Source organism: Salvia hispanica, chromosome 4 (genome assembly GCF_029641045.1).
Source record: "Salvia hispanica isolate PSC_SH4W2 chromosome 4, Shi_PSC_v1, whole genome shotgun sequence".
NCBI classification, from domain to species: domain Eukaryota; kingdom Viridiplantae; phylum Streptophyta; class Magnoliopsida; order Lamiales; family Lamiaceae; genus Salvia; species Salvia hispanica.
Window position 1 is genome coordinate 31718016 of NC_142695.1, and position 15309 is coordinate 31733324.

At 40.7% G+C, this 15309-nt stretch overlaps 1 protein-coding gene across 1 annotated transcript; it reads right to left on the reverse strand.

The window, feature by feature from the left end:
- Nucleotides 1-12925: 12925 nt before the first annotated feature.
- On the reverse strand, nucleotides 12926-13777 carry LOC148928457 (uncharacterized). Its single transcript, XM_089056680.1, has one exon. The coding sequence runs from the start codon at nucleotides 13775-13777 to the stop codon at nucleotides 12926-12928; it is 852 nt and encodes a 283-aa protein (XP_088912806.1).
- Nucleotides 13778-15309: the final 1532 nt, after the last annotated feature.

Below are 15309 nucleotides of genomic sequence, written 5' to 3' on the forward strand. Positions count from 1 at the left end.
TATAGGTGGATGATAAGTCGTATTCTAAGCCTTGGTTACTGGTCAGTATGTCGTTAAATGCATGTATTATCTGCAAAACAGTTGCTAAAGTGTGCAGGATTAAGGGATCCAAGTCAGTGGGAGACGATTCAGGCGACGCAAGTGAAAACAGCGCTAGAAGGGTGCAATACTGACCAGGATGCATGCCAGAGAAAAGGCTCGAGATGGAGAAGAAGGATAGCTGGGATGATCATTAACAAGGGAAGAAAAGTCAAATCGTGAAAGAAGTCTACCCTAAAAGCAAGGGCAAGCCTCCCTATAAAAGAAGCCACTTTGAGGGAGAGAAAAGACACTCGGGTCGTTCATTTTTCACACTTAGTAGAATTCTCTCTAGAAGATCAGTTTTTCAGCATTATCCAGTCTCTCGTTTCTCGCCACAGCTATGGTCACTTGACGTCCAAGAGTCGGCCGGAGAAATCATCATTCTACCGTTCCAGCCAGTTTGCCATAGTAGTATAGCAGTATCACCGCCCGGAGTGGCAAAAAAATCGTTATTTGCTTTCTAGTTTAATCTTTACCTGCTTTCTTCGTTGGATCTATTGCAAACATTTATCTTTGTTGCCTTTTGAAGTACTTGGTGAAGATCCAAACGTTTAAGTTATGAAGTTTCTATTTCGTTTGTCTCTTTGGTTTGAGTTTGCTTCATTCTACCTAGGAAAGTTAGATTTAGTTATCGCTTTTCATTTTTAAGTGCGTGCATGTGTTTTCCTTCGAGTAGACTAGATCTGAAGTTGTTGATCGAAATTTGTAGTTATGTCTCAGTTTAAGTTTTCGTGCATGAGTTTCCTGTTCTGCGCTGTGATTACCACCTCGCATGTTAGTCAGTAGAAGTAATCTGCAGTTTCAGCTGTTCATCTTAAGTCGAGCATTTTAATTAATGGATCTTGAGTTTGAATTTATGAATCTGAGTTTAGTAATGGAGTTTGTGTTCATATGATTTTTGTTAATACTTGGTGAAGAAGAAAACGTCAAAATCAACTTTTGCCTTGAACCACTTTTGCTTTTTAGTTACTTTTGATTTTGTCTCTTACTTTTCAGTTGTACCTTCCAGACCTGTCAGAAAGTCACCCAGCCACCAGATATACCCTGTTGTCTAAGTTTCCTCTTTTAGTAACTATTTACTTTTCACATGTCTCTGAGATACCTTGTTCCCTATTTTCACGAACACAACCACATGTCTGTCATTTTCACGCCTACTAGTCAGTAGAGTACCATCATTATTTCTCGCCTAGGTGGAATCCAAACCCCAAAAGCGTGGTAGCTAACCAAAAGCACCCAGGAATATCACCGCAGTTATCCGGACGTGTCCATCCCTGTGGGATTCGACCCTTACCTCCACTACACTAGCCAGTAGAAGTGGGTTGAGGAAATTTATTTGATACCAGGTTTCAATTGTCGTGCCAACGACTCAGCTAGGTTGGGAATCTTATCCTGATCAGTTGGATACACACCTGCATTTTGAAGGAACTGGCAGCGGAAGCGGTGCCACGGATTAACATAATTTAACAATTATTGATCGCACAAATAAATAACATAATAATCAGATCTATTTAGCCGATTATTTAGACAAAATCAATTCGCGTAATTCTCACATGTATCATGCTCATAACTTGAATTAATCATGCTTTAAGAATATTGAAACCAAAAACATGCTTTTATACGGAGCAGAAAATAATACCTAATTAATTCTCCAAAGAATTGAAGATGGCTGGCAGCTTTTCCACGTGACGCTTTGAATATTAGACCACAGATCTTCTCTCTGGTTCCCGAACTGTACTCCAATATCAGTGTGTGCTGATCTCACTAGAATACTAGGACTTAAATAAAGAAGACAGAAGAAATCTCTTTTGGAATAGGAGAAAAAATTCGAACCCTTCTCTATCTGGGGGGGGACGAAAATTTTGAGTATTATAAACTATATTTTCTGTCTCCATTATTCTCCTATTTATATTAAGTTCATTTTGGGCACAGACAGGGATCTATAGAAGGTTTTGGATATGAGCTCATCCAATTTACTTTTTACTAATTAAATTGAACCCACAATTTAATATATGCTTAATTGGATTATTACGAAGCCACTATAGAAGTAATATTGAACTCTCCCCATCCAAATCCGATATTATAAGTAATCCGATTTTCCGTTTTAACTTTCATTTTCCCGCGCTTAAGATAAAAATGTCCATTAATTAATTAATGTCTGCTATGGACTTAATTAATTAACTTCTTATTAATTCCAAGAGTGGACTTAGCATGGAACGCTTATTTATTATTCATAGAGTAATCAAACTCCAACTAGCTAGGTTCCGAATAATAAAACCTTGTTTCGCGCTCCTCTTGAGGACATTATCAAACGAGACTCTCCTCGCGCACGATTCAATATAATAGCAATCCCAGCACCGCTAGATATTAATCACCACTACCCAATATATCAGGTTTATTGGGTTACGAAAAACCCGCACCATTTGATAAGTCAAAGTAATGCATAATCAATACCGTATGCTCAATGCTAACCTACATTGATTAAGAAACAAATATTTATCAAGACCTCGCCTTTCAGTAGATAGCCTAAGGACAAGTCTTGCTGTTAGATCCGTTCAGTGCTATACCACACTAATGTCATCTTATTTCAATAAAGCTTAGAAATATGGGGACTGACATTGCAACCTTTCTCGATGGATAGTCTAATTCCATCTAGGTTGTGAAATTCTTCTTTTTCTTTGTTTAGGACTGACCGTGTTACCTTAAAGTGGACGGCGCCTACAACCGGTCTACTAAAATAAAGACTTAGACCTTGTTAAGTTAACTTATACATTTAAACATGCAATTAACATCCATTAAATGTAAAACATAACAACATTATGATAAAAATAATCTGTTTTATTCATTGGAAAATAAAATAAGAGTTTTACAGTATTCAATCACTCGAAACGTGATTTCTAGTATACAAACTCTAACAATCTCCCACTTATACTCAAAACACTTTCGAGTATATAAAAAATGTGCTAACGTCTAATTCTCCCACTTATACTGCAAGCGGATTGAGGTCTTGTATTAGTCGAACTCCCATTCCTTCAACATGGCTCTCAAACGGCTTGACCGCTAATGCCTTCGTGAAAGGATCTGCCAGGTTGTTTTCTGACTCAATCTTGACCACTTTTATGTCTCCTCTCTGCACTATATCTCAAATCATATGATACTTCCTCTCTATGTGCTTGCTCGCTTTATGAGGCCGTGGTTCCCTCAAATTTTCCACAGCACCAGAATTGTCACAATAAATGGTGATGCTCTTGGGCATATTCGTAACCACACCTAAGTCCAGAAGGAAGTTCTTAAGCTATACAACCTCTTTTGCAACCTCCGAAGCGGCCACATATTCGGCTTCCATGGTAGAGTCTGCAATGCATATCTGCTTTACACTCTCTCAAATTACAGCTCCACCTCCTAAGGTAAACACATATCCGGAAGTTGATTTTCTCGAATCTACATCAGCTTGAAAGTCTGAATCTCTATATCCTAAAGGACAGAGCTCAGCTGCATTGTAAACTAAAACATAGTCCTTAGTCCGATTAAGGTACTTGAGTATGTTCTTTACGGCAGTCCAATGTCCTTGGCCGGGATTTGATTGATATCTTGCTACCATGCCAACAGCAAAGCAAATATCGGGTCTGGTACAAAGCATAGCATACATGAGACTACCAACAACCGAGGCATATGGTATCATTCTCATCTCTGCTATCTCAGATGATGTCTTTGGACACATCTCTTGAGATAAATGGATTCCATGTCTAAAAGGTAAGAAACCTTTCTTGGCATCTTGCATGCTAAAGCATCTAAGTACCGTATCGATGTAAGATTCTTGGGATAAGCACAACGTTCTCTTTGCACGGTTCCGAAGAACCTTGATACCGAGAATGTGTCCCGCATCACCCATATCTTTCATCTCGAACTGGCTGGACAACCATGTTCGTACTGATGACAACATCTTTTTATTGTTTCCAATTAGAAGAATGAAATCTATATATAAAACTAAGAACAAAACATTTCCCTTTTCAACCTTCTTATACATGCAGCTTTCCTTGGGGCATTTTTCGAATCCAAACTTTTGAACAGTTTGATCAAAACACTGGTTCCATGATCTAGATTTTCAAACCATGTGTTCCTTGCCCTTTACTACATAGCCTTCAGGTTGTTCCATGTAGATGGTCTCCTCAAGACTGCCGTTTAAAAACGCAGTCATAACGTCCATCCGCCATACTTCCCAATCCATGTAAGCTGCTATAGAAAAAAGAATACGGATCGATTTGAGGATGGCCACTGGGGAGAAGGTCTCATCGTAGTCTATGCCTTCGGTTTGGGTATACCCCTTATCCACTAGTCTTGCCTTAAAGACTTTAACTCGTCCATCGGGTCCACGTTTACGTTTGTATATCCACTTGCTCCCAATGGCAGTACAACCTTCGAGTAGGACAGACAAATCATAGACGTCTTTGTCCACCATTGATTGTAGTTCCGAATCCATTGCTTTCACCCATACGCAATGATCGACATCTGCCTGCGCCTCTGTAAGATTCCAGGGATCAAGTACATTGCTGTCCGAGGAGTGATCCATCACTCTCCCAAACCAATGTATCTTTCAGGCTCATGAGAGATCATCCCACTGTGACGCGGCACTATAACATCTGGAGTATTAGTTGAAGTTTCTGGGATTGTTGTTACACTAGGTAATTGTTTTTGGTTAATGGAAGTTGTGACTGGAGTTAGCTCTTCAAGAGCTATCTCACTGCTGGTCTTATGATTCATTACAAAGTCTTCCTCTAAGAATGTGGCATGAGTGCTCACAATTACATTCTGATCTCGGAGACTATATAATTCATAAGTTTTCGATCCTCTAGGGTAACCTATAAACACACATACCTCCGTCCTAGATTCCAGCTTAGTTGGATCCTTTTCCAATGCATGGGCCGGACACCTCCACACTCTGAGATGTTCCAGATTGGGCTTTCGCCCAATCCACAACTCATATGGGGTAGTAGGAACTGATTTAGAAGGTAAGTTGTCTAAGAGATAGCTTGCTGATAGCAAAGCATGCCCCCAAAACGAAGTAGGTAACCGTGCATAACTCATCATCGAGCGAACCATGTTTAATAAGGTCATATTCCTTCTTTCAGCTACGCCATTCTGCTGGGGTGTGCCCGGCGCAGTCTGTTGGGATTGACTTCCCGCCACTGATAAGTAGTCCAAAAACTCGACACTTAGGTACTCGCCTCCGCGATCAGATCGTAGGCATTTGATACTCTTGCCATGACGCGTCTCTACCTTAGCCTTAAATTCCTTGAACTTGTCAAAAGTTTCAGACTTGTAGCTCATCAAATAGACGTATCCAATTTTCGAGAAGTCATCTATAAGGGTGACGAAATATCGAAAACCGCCCCTTGCCTCGGTTGACATTGGTCCACACACATCAGTATGAATGAGCTCAAGTACTTTGACCTAAAAGGTCTCTTAGTCCCTTGACCTAAAATATCGAAAACCAATTGAAGGAATTGACAGCGGAAGCGGTGCGGCGGATTAACATAATTTAACAATGATTGATCGCACAAATAAATCACATAATAATCAGATCTATTTAGCCGATTATTTAGACAAAATCTATTCGCGTAATTCTCTTAGTCCCTTTGACCTAAAAGGTCTCTTAGTCCCTTGACCTATATTTTCTGTCTCCTTTATTTTCCTATTTATATTAAGTTCCTTTTGGGCCCAGACAGGGATCTATGGAATGTTTTGGATATGGGCTCATCCAATTTACTTTTTACTAATTAAATTGAACCCACAATTTAATATAAGCTTAATTGGAATATTACGAGCAGCCACTATAGAAGTAATATTAAACTCTCCCCATCCAAATCTGAAATTATAAGTAATCCGGGTTTCCGTTTTAACTTTCATTTCTCGCGCTTAAGATAAAAATGTCCATTAATTAATTAATGTCTGCTATGGACTTAATTAATTAACTTCTTATTAATTCCAACAGTAGACTTAGCATGAAACGTTTATTTATTATTCATAGAGTAATCAAACTCCAACTAGCTAGGTTCCGAATAATAAAACCTTGTTTCGCGCTCCTCTTGAGGACATTATTAAACGAGACTCTCCTCGCGCACGATTCAATATAATAGCAATCCCAGCACCGCTAGATATTAATCACCACTACCCAATATATCAGGTTTATTGGGTTACGAAAAACCCGCATCATTTGATAAGTCAAAGTAATGCATAATCAATACCGTATGCTCAATGCTAACCTACATTGATTAAGAAACAAATATTTATCAAGACTTCGCCTTTCAGTAGATAGCCTAAGGACAAGTCTTGCTGTTAGATCCGTTCAGTGCTATACCACACCAATGTCATCTTATTTCAGTAAGGCTTAGAAATATGCGGACCGACATTGCAACCTTTCTCGATGGATAGTCTAATTCTATCTAGGTTGTGAAATTCTTCTTTTTCTTTGTTTAGGACTGACCGTGTTACCTTAAAGTGGACGCCGCCCACAACCGGTCTACTAAAACAAAGACTTAGACCTTGTTAAGTTAACCTATACATTTAAACATGCAATTAACATCCATTAAATGTAAAACATAACAACATTATGACAAAAATAATCTATTTTATTCCTTTGAAAATAAAATAAGAGTTTTACAGTATTCAATCACTCGAAATGTGATTTCTAGTATACAAACTCTAACACATTTATACACCCGACAATAAAAACCTAGTCCATCAGTGGAACTCCCCTGTTCTCCCGATGAGGAAGGATGTATTCCCCTGTGTCGGGGTCAACTCCTTCGACCTCTTTACTTCACTAACTTCTTCACTTGTGCTCTCCGCAACGGGGTCTGTTTCTTCATCAACACTTACATCATCAGTAGTAAAAGGAACTGGGATTACAGGGTTATCAATACTTACATTGGATAGCCTCAACGGGGAAGTAGTTGGGTGAGCGTCACCTTTAGGAACATACTATCCTACTTCAGAGACTTGCTCGGCGGAACCGCTTACTGCTCAGGTTGTTAGGCCCACTTCGAGATTACTTGGTGTTGGCATTGGCGCTGATATCCAACTTAGCGGGTCCTTACCATTACGCTCCCCCTGACCGCTGAGGTGGGTATAGAAGTATCCGGTTTCAAGGAAATTGCAATCCATGGTGACAAACACTCGGTTGGTTTTAGGATCGAAGCACCTATACCCCTTTTGGTTTACCCCGTATCCCACGAAGACGGAGCACCCAAAGACTCGTGGTTCAAGAGTTAAGGGTGGTGGAATTTTGGTGAAGGAGGGTAGGGCTTGGAGTGGTGTTTGGTGTTTGAGGATACTTGTGGGTAATCTGTTTAAGAGGTAGGCTGAGGTGGCAATAGCTTCTGGCCAGAAGTGTTTCGGGGATTTTGACTCAATGAGCATAGAGCGGGTCATTTCTAGGAGGGAACGGTTTTTTCTTTCGGCTACACATTTCGTTCGGGAGTATAGGCACAACTGGTCGGTTGAATTAGGCCATTTTCTTGAAAAAATTGTTTCATGGCCGAGTTAACGAATTCCCTCCCATTATCTGATCTCAGGATTTTTATAGAGTGTTGGTACTGGGTTTTGATAAGGTGCCACGTCCAATTATTTCCCCGGTTCGGATATCCTGCAGCAGACAGAGATATGGTTGCACCAATAAGGTGCAGTTTAATTCCTTCGAGACATGGCTAATAGACAACAATTTGTGAGACATTGAAGGAATGTAAAGACAATTAGATAATTGAAGTGTAGGTGAGATAATTCCTTTTTTTAAAAAAGGGGGCTAGCCGGTCGCTAGCCGATCGGGTCGCCACAATGGCGGCGAGGCGACCGGCTAGCGGTCGGGAATCGGCGTATGCTCGCCGATTTTTTCGCCGATTTCGGGCTAGCCGGTTACAGTGGTCGACTAGCAGACCGGCGAGCGCGCACAGAGCGGCTAACCGGCCTGCTAGCCGGCATTGGAGATGCTCTAGTTACAAATTAAAATTCATTAATCTCAAAATGATTTATTTATATGAGACGTAGGAAGTAAATTTTCTCGATCAATAGTAAATCTGTCTTATATGTCTTAGAAAATTAAATAATTTTAATGATTTTAATCTAATTATTAATAGTAAAATATTAACGTTATGGGCCAAAAATGTCCTCAATACATTAAGTGATTACATAAATTAAAAGTCGTTGATTAGAGCCCAATTTGCAACACTTATATAATAGGGGTTCGTGTAAAAAAAATGGACCCAATTTTCTGTCAGCTCACATGCACTAAGCCATCTAACCATATGGCACCTCGCCTATTTATGAGTCATGAGATAACTGCAGAGATAAATACAATATAAAATTCTCTCTCTCTCTCCAATCCAAATCTCCCTTTTTCGGCTAAAGCCTCGAGATAGAAAGTAAGAAATGAACATATCAGTAGTAATGGTTCAAAAGCTGGCCAAGCTCCCGCTCAAGCGGTGGCTTGGCCCAAAGTAGGTCCATCCCTGTATGTAACACCCACCATTTATGAACCCTAATTAATCTAATATCACCTTGCATTAGTTGTTATTTCCGTCTATTCGGGTCTTAAAATGCGCGCAATCTCGTTAATCATAAAGAATACGCTTAGTAGTTTTGCTAATTGCGATATAAAAATCAATGAGTTCTTTTAACACAAGTTCAGATAGTTTTTTGAAAAGTCACATGCTATTACAACTTGAAGATCGAGAATACAAAAAAAAAGAGGAGACGTGCCCCGAGTATCTGTAGGTGTGCACATCCCGGACCGGACAGCCGTAAAGGTGTCGGACTGTCGGTCAGCGCCGACATCGAGCTGGGCAGTCCCGGCGTTGATCCGGGCAGGCCCAAGCTCGTCTAATCTCCACCTTCATTTCGTGCCCCTTGATCGCTACACTGCGTACATCCAGAACCTACAAAAGAGAGATAGATATTAGTCCCATCACAACCACATCTTTGCATCATATCAAGAACGTTTCCCATATGACGACGCATGTTTCTAGAACGACGGTTGTACTTGTTAGCCGTCATTATGGATGACGAGAGATAAGATTCTTTCCAGAAATGGTAGTGTGAATGATGGGTGTGACATCTTTCCCCTTTTGGCAAAAAAATCCTTAACTCTTGGACAATACTTTGCTCTCATGAATTATGGGATTATATCTAGGGATGAGCAAAAAAATCGAAAATCGATGTCCGAACCAAATCGAAATTTTAAAATTCGGTTTGTTTTTTTTTTTTTTTTCAGTTTTTCAGTTTTTTGATTCAGTTTAAAAAATATAAAAATTTCTGTTTTTCGGTTCGGTTCGAGCGAAAAAAAAAAAAACCAAAAAACCGAATTATATATATATTCAATTAATTTAATATTTTTTTATATATATATGAATACAATATCTATTCTTTTAATATATTTATATAATATGTAGTATTATATATATTCTATTAATTTTACATTAAATATATATAAACGGACCAAATAATGGTCTTAAAATAGTGCAAAATCCGATCATATCAGTTATATTTTTTGGGTTTTATTTATTTCCTAGTTAGTAGAATTAGTAGATGGAAAAATATTAGCAGTAATTGTTTTTCCTTCTACCAAATTAGGTTTTCCTTCTTTTTGTTTTTTTCCTTTTAGCTATCCCTTTAATTTTTATTTTCCATAAGTTTAGGATTTCCCTTTACATAAAGGCCTCATTATTGAACTAAAAAGATATAGTTTGAATATTATTTATAATTTGAGTTTACTCTAAGAGTTTTTTTTTTTTTTTCATTAACACCTTCTCGGTGGAGGGAGAAGTAGGCCCCTCATCCCCTATATATCATAAAACTAAAGTCGTACAAAAACTATCCCAAAAGTGGATCGTCTCCCAAAAAAGTTCAACACATAACAAGCCATTTCAGCCTACTCAAAACAAAACCCAACTCAAAATCTAAAGTTAGGGAGTCCTAACTGATCCAAGAGCCTTAACGAGCGCCGGAGCCGCACTCTTTGTGAAGACTACACTTGACTCCGTCTGTACACTCAAGTCAGCCAAGTAATCTGCTGCTTTGTTGCCTTGTCTGAAAATATGTGAGACTTTCCAAGAGATCCCCTTCAGCTCTTTTCTGATTTTCAGTAGGTCATGGCGAACTTCACCCGAACCCCAGATGTCCGGAGCTCAACCAATTAGCCACCATTTTCCCATCAACTTCAATCCATATATGGTTTCCAAAATTTTTGGCCAAAATCAGCCCTTGAAGAACTGCCCCAACCTCAGCCTGAAGACCTGTTCTTGCCTTCAGTTCAACAGCAAAACCAGCCAACAAATCACCCTTTTCATTTCTGATAACCCTTCCTCCACCTGCTTTTCTCGACACCATTTTACATACCCCATCAGTATTGACTTTAATCCAAGAAACGTCAGGTGGCCTCCATTGCACTCTCTCTGTCTTCCTCGGTCGCACCACTCTCGGCGAACCTGTCATAAAATCAGCTTTTGGACAACAATCGTCCCACTGTTCTGCCCTCAACAGCTTCGCCAAGAACAAGTTTCTCAAATACCCAACAGTCCTTTTAATCACATTTTCCACTTTAAACTCCTTTCCGTCCAAAGGAACCAGACTACAAGGCAAGGAATAATACGACAAATATGCTGCCTCGAACCTATATTCATATGGTTCTGCCACCATCTGATCCTTAGATCAACATTAACCCCCTCCTCCGCAAAAGGTGGTACCTGAGGGAACCAATTTACAAAATGATCCCATACCTCCCTTGCTGCATCCCTATTCATAAACAGGTGCAGTCTGGATTCAACATTTGGATTCCTACAACACCTACACTTTGATGCCATTTTAACTCCCCTCCATTGTAGTTTAGAATGAACCAGGATTCTATTTGCCAATAATCTTCAAAGGAAAACAGAGATTGGCGGACCAATGCAACTTCCCCAGATAAGGTCATGCACCTCTCTCCTCTCCGCTCTCTCTCTCACAAGTTCCCATGCCGAGGAAACCGCAAAATTCCCATTCGGAGTCAGTTTCCACCGAAGGCTATCTTTTTCCCCCCGCTCAAAGGGGATCCTCAAAATCTCCTCAATCACTTCTGTCGGTACTCCCTGCTCTTAATTTAACCGCCACAGCTCCTCCTCATTCCACTGATCCCCCTCCCAAAAATTACGAACCCTTTGCGACCGATCGAAGGCCTGTGTAACACTATAATCTGCTAAAGGAACATCAGCCAGCCAGATGTCCTCCCAAAAACTGATGTCCCCTTCTCCTAGTATCCATCTAATCTGGTTTCGGTGCTTAGACCCGGCCTTAAACATTCGTCTCCACATCGGGCTAAAGCGCTTGGAGCTATTTAGAACAATCGGGAACGCCACCGAGAAATACTTCTTAGACATAAACTTTGCCCACAAAGAATCTCTTTCCCTAAATCTCCACCACATTTTGACACTAAATGCTTCCACAATATCCTTCAATCTGCGAATGCCGAGGCCCCCTTCCCCCGCTGGCAAACAAACCCTTTGCTATTTAATCCAATGGGTTTTATTCGGGGTGTGACAGGAACCCCACAAGAACTTTGCCAACACTTGCTCGATTTGTTTTAGAACCCCTTTTGTTGGCTCCAAAGTTTGAAATATTTGAATTGGAATTGCTCCCAAAACACTCTTAATCAGCAGGAGCCGTCCCCCAAAGGACAAGTGTCTATAGCAATGAATTTTCTCTGATATTCTTTCTCGAAGAAACATAAACAGATTTGTGCGCTTCCGACCCCGAAAGATAGGCATTCCCAGGTAAAGAAAAGGCATAAAACCTTGTTGTAACCCACTGCTCTCTTTAATATCTGCAGCCCAGGAATTGTACCTCTCATCAATGTAGAAACAACTTTTCCCCACATTTACTTTTTGTCCCGAAACATCCATATAATGTCTAAGGGAATCTAGAATATTCTCAATAGTAGATCTCTGTACTTGAGAAAATATGATGATATCGTCCACGTATGCTAGATGTGAGACCCCCATTGAGTACCTCGCAGAACGGAACATCATTTCTTTCTTTCCCAAGATGAGGCGATCCAATTCTCTTGATAAATATTCCGCAGACAGAATGAACAGCGAAGGAGATAGAGGATCTCCTTGTCTCAAACCTCGGGTAGATTTGAAAAAACCAGCTGGGCTCCCATTAACCAACACCGAGAACCAACAAGGCGAAATGCAATGTTCAATGAATTTCACCCACTTCTCCGAGAACCCATCTTTTTCATGACCGAGAGAAGAAATGACCATTGGACACGATCATAAGCTTTTTCCATATCCAATTTCAGGACCATATTTGGTGAAGTAACTCCCTTCCAAATCTCATGAAACAACTCTTTTGCCAGTAGGACATTATCACTAATCAAACGCCCCTTAATGAAGCCACTTTGGTTAGGAACTGTTACCAAAGGCAAAAGGGGAGCCATTCTTTTTTCAAGTAATTTGGATATGATCTTGTTCATCACATTACACAAACTGATCGGACGAAATTCCGACCATTTTATTGGACACTTTTTCTTTGGGATGAGGACAATCATGGTAGCTGCTATTCCTCTAGGAATTGGCACTCCCTCAAAGAATTCAGCCACAGCATCAACCATATCTTTTTTAATAATCTCCCAACAAGCTTGAAAGAACAGTGTCGAGTACCCATCTGGCCCCGAAGCGCTTTCTGCACATATTTCAAAAACAATCTTCCTTATTTCCCCTTCCTCCGGGGTCTTCTCTAACTCCCCCATCTCTACATCAGCAGGAAAAGAGGCTAGAATATCCAATTCTGGAGTTCCAAGGCTACCTTCATCTGAGGTCTATAGGTTTTGGAAATAATTGGCTGCCGAACTTCTTATTTCTGCATCTTCAGTGAGAGTTTGATCCCCATCTTCGATTGCATGAATCTTGGACTTTGTTCTTTTCTGTTTCACCCAACCTTGGAAGAATTTCGAGTTTCTCTCCCCCTCAGCCACCCACTTAACCGCCGCTTTCTGTCTCCAGTAGTCCTCTTCCATCTTGATTATTAGCAAGTACTCAGCAGCAGCCTTATTCATCTCCATTCTTCGCTCTTGTGATGGCACTTGTTCATATAACAAGATAGTCTCTTGTGCCAACCTTTCTGCTCTTTTAATCCTTTCAAAGATGTTCCCAAAAACTATTTTATTCCACAGCCTTAACACTTTTTTCAGCCGACTAAGCTTAATCTGTACATTAATCATTCCACGAGCCCCTGTGCCTCCCTTCCAACTCCTCTCCACTTCCTCAAGAAAAGAATGATGTCGAATCCACATGTTTTGAAACCTAAAAGGTGGCCTAAATTTCGGTCCTGGAAGTTTACATGCAACCAGAAGAGGACAGTGATCTGAAAGAATTTGTGGCAGATTCGTCACTCTAGTTGCCTCAAACATATTCGCCCAACCTTCACCGATCAACACTCTATCTAACCTCTCAAAAACCTCCCATCTCGACCAAGTGAATTTAGGTCCATCCGCTCCCAAATCTAGTAATTGGCAGTCAGAAATAGCTTCTGCAAAATCTAGCATTTCTCTGTCTCTTTTATTTGTACTTCCCTTTCTCTCATCTTCCGACAGAAAAATATTGAAATCCCCTCCCACAACCCACGGGAGACCGTCCATTTTCACTGCAATATCCCTTAACTTATTCCACATCTGGGTCCTCCCTTGCCTGGAGCATTTTTTCCCATAGACAGCCGATAAAAAGAAAGGGGACGGAAGGACTGCCGAAACTAACCGAGCATGTAGAACCTGTTCTGAATCGTCCCATCCATCCACCTCAATACTCTGATCAACAAAAATCCATATTTGCCCATTAGAATTAAATCCTTTGAAATTCAAACCAAATTTCCTACTAAAAAACTAAGGCCGTGGCCTAATCAACGGTTCAATGATCGCCAACACAGAGATTCTATGTTCCTTAATCAGACGTTTGATAATAATCTGGGTGTTTTCATTAGCAACAACCCGAGCAATTCAAAACATGATGTTGAAAGACATGAAAACTGTCTAAGAAGAAGCCAAGTCTACTCGCCTTACTTTCTTTCCATTATTCTCTTCCTGAATCAACTTTACCTCCTCTGAGGATACTCCTCTTTTATCAATGCGACGACTCCTTCCCTCTCCCTGATCTCCATCTGAGTCGTCTTCCATATTCCAGTCTTTTTCATCCTCATAAGCCTCTGAATCGAAGTCCCCATTTGGCAGCATGCGAAAATACCTCAGATTCAAGGCATTCCCCTGCAGTGGTTCCTCTCGAGGCTCCTCCGGAGAACTTAAAGGAGCGAACCTGTTCCTCGAAGAAAAAGGAGAAGATCCCCTGCTCCCACCTTCCCCAACAGAGACCCCTCCCTCCTTTAAGTGATCAAGAGAAGAAGATCTCCTCAGACCCTCTCCATTCCCTCTTCCTCGCCCACGCCCCGCGCCAAGCTTTCCTCCCCTTCTTCCTTGCTTTTGAAAGAACCCTCCAGGAGGGTCTGGAGGATCATCAGACTCTGTTATGTGAACTCCAGCCAGACCATCCCCATCCTTCTCATCCCTAATCTTCTCTAGGTCGCCCGATTGAAGAGGAACCTCCCTTTTCCCCACCAGAATGTCCCCCCCATCCTTCTCCACTCCCCCCTTCTCTCCCAACCTCCCTTCTTCAGACCATTTTCCTTTCTCAGACATGTAGGAATAATCTCTTCTAACCGGCCTTTCCTTCTGTCCATTCGCATAACAAACATCACTATTGTGTCCTACGTGCTTACAATCCTTACAATACAGAGGAACTCGATCCCATTTCACCATCTGCCTCACCTCCCTTCCTTGCAAATCTAGTATAATCTCCTCAATTGGCGCCTTAGAAATGTCAATCTCAATACATAGTCTAGCAAAAGACAGTCTCGATTTTGCAATTGTTGCCTGGTCTACCTGTATTGGCTCTCCAAGCAGAGACCCTATCGCAAATAAAGCCGACTTCTCAAATAGGTGAATAGGTAGACCAATCAAATTACACCATACCCCTGCAATAGGAGATTCAAAGAAAGGATCAAACTCCGGAGTCCACTTAAAGACTCTCATTGGATGACGTTCTATAAACCACACTGGCATTCCATTTGGCCCACTCAAGAGCTTCGCATAATCAGCTAGCAATTTAAATTGTATAAGCACATGTTTAGCATTGATGTATCTCCAGGAATATTCAC

Coding starts and splice junctions, on each gene's coding strand:
- LOC148928457 (XM_089056680.1), bottom strand. CDS start 13,777: ATGTGGAATAAGTTAAGGGATATTGCAGTGAAAATGGACGGTCTCCCG.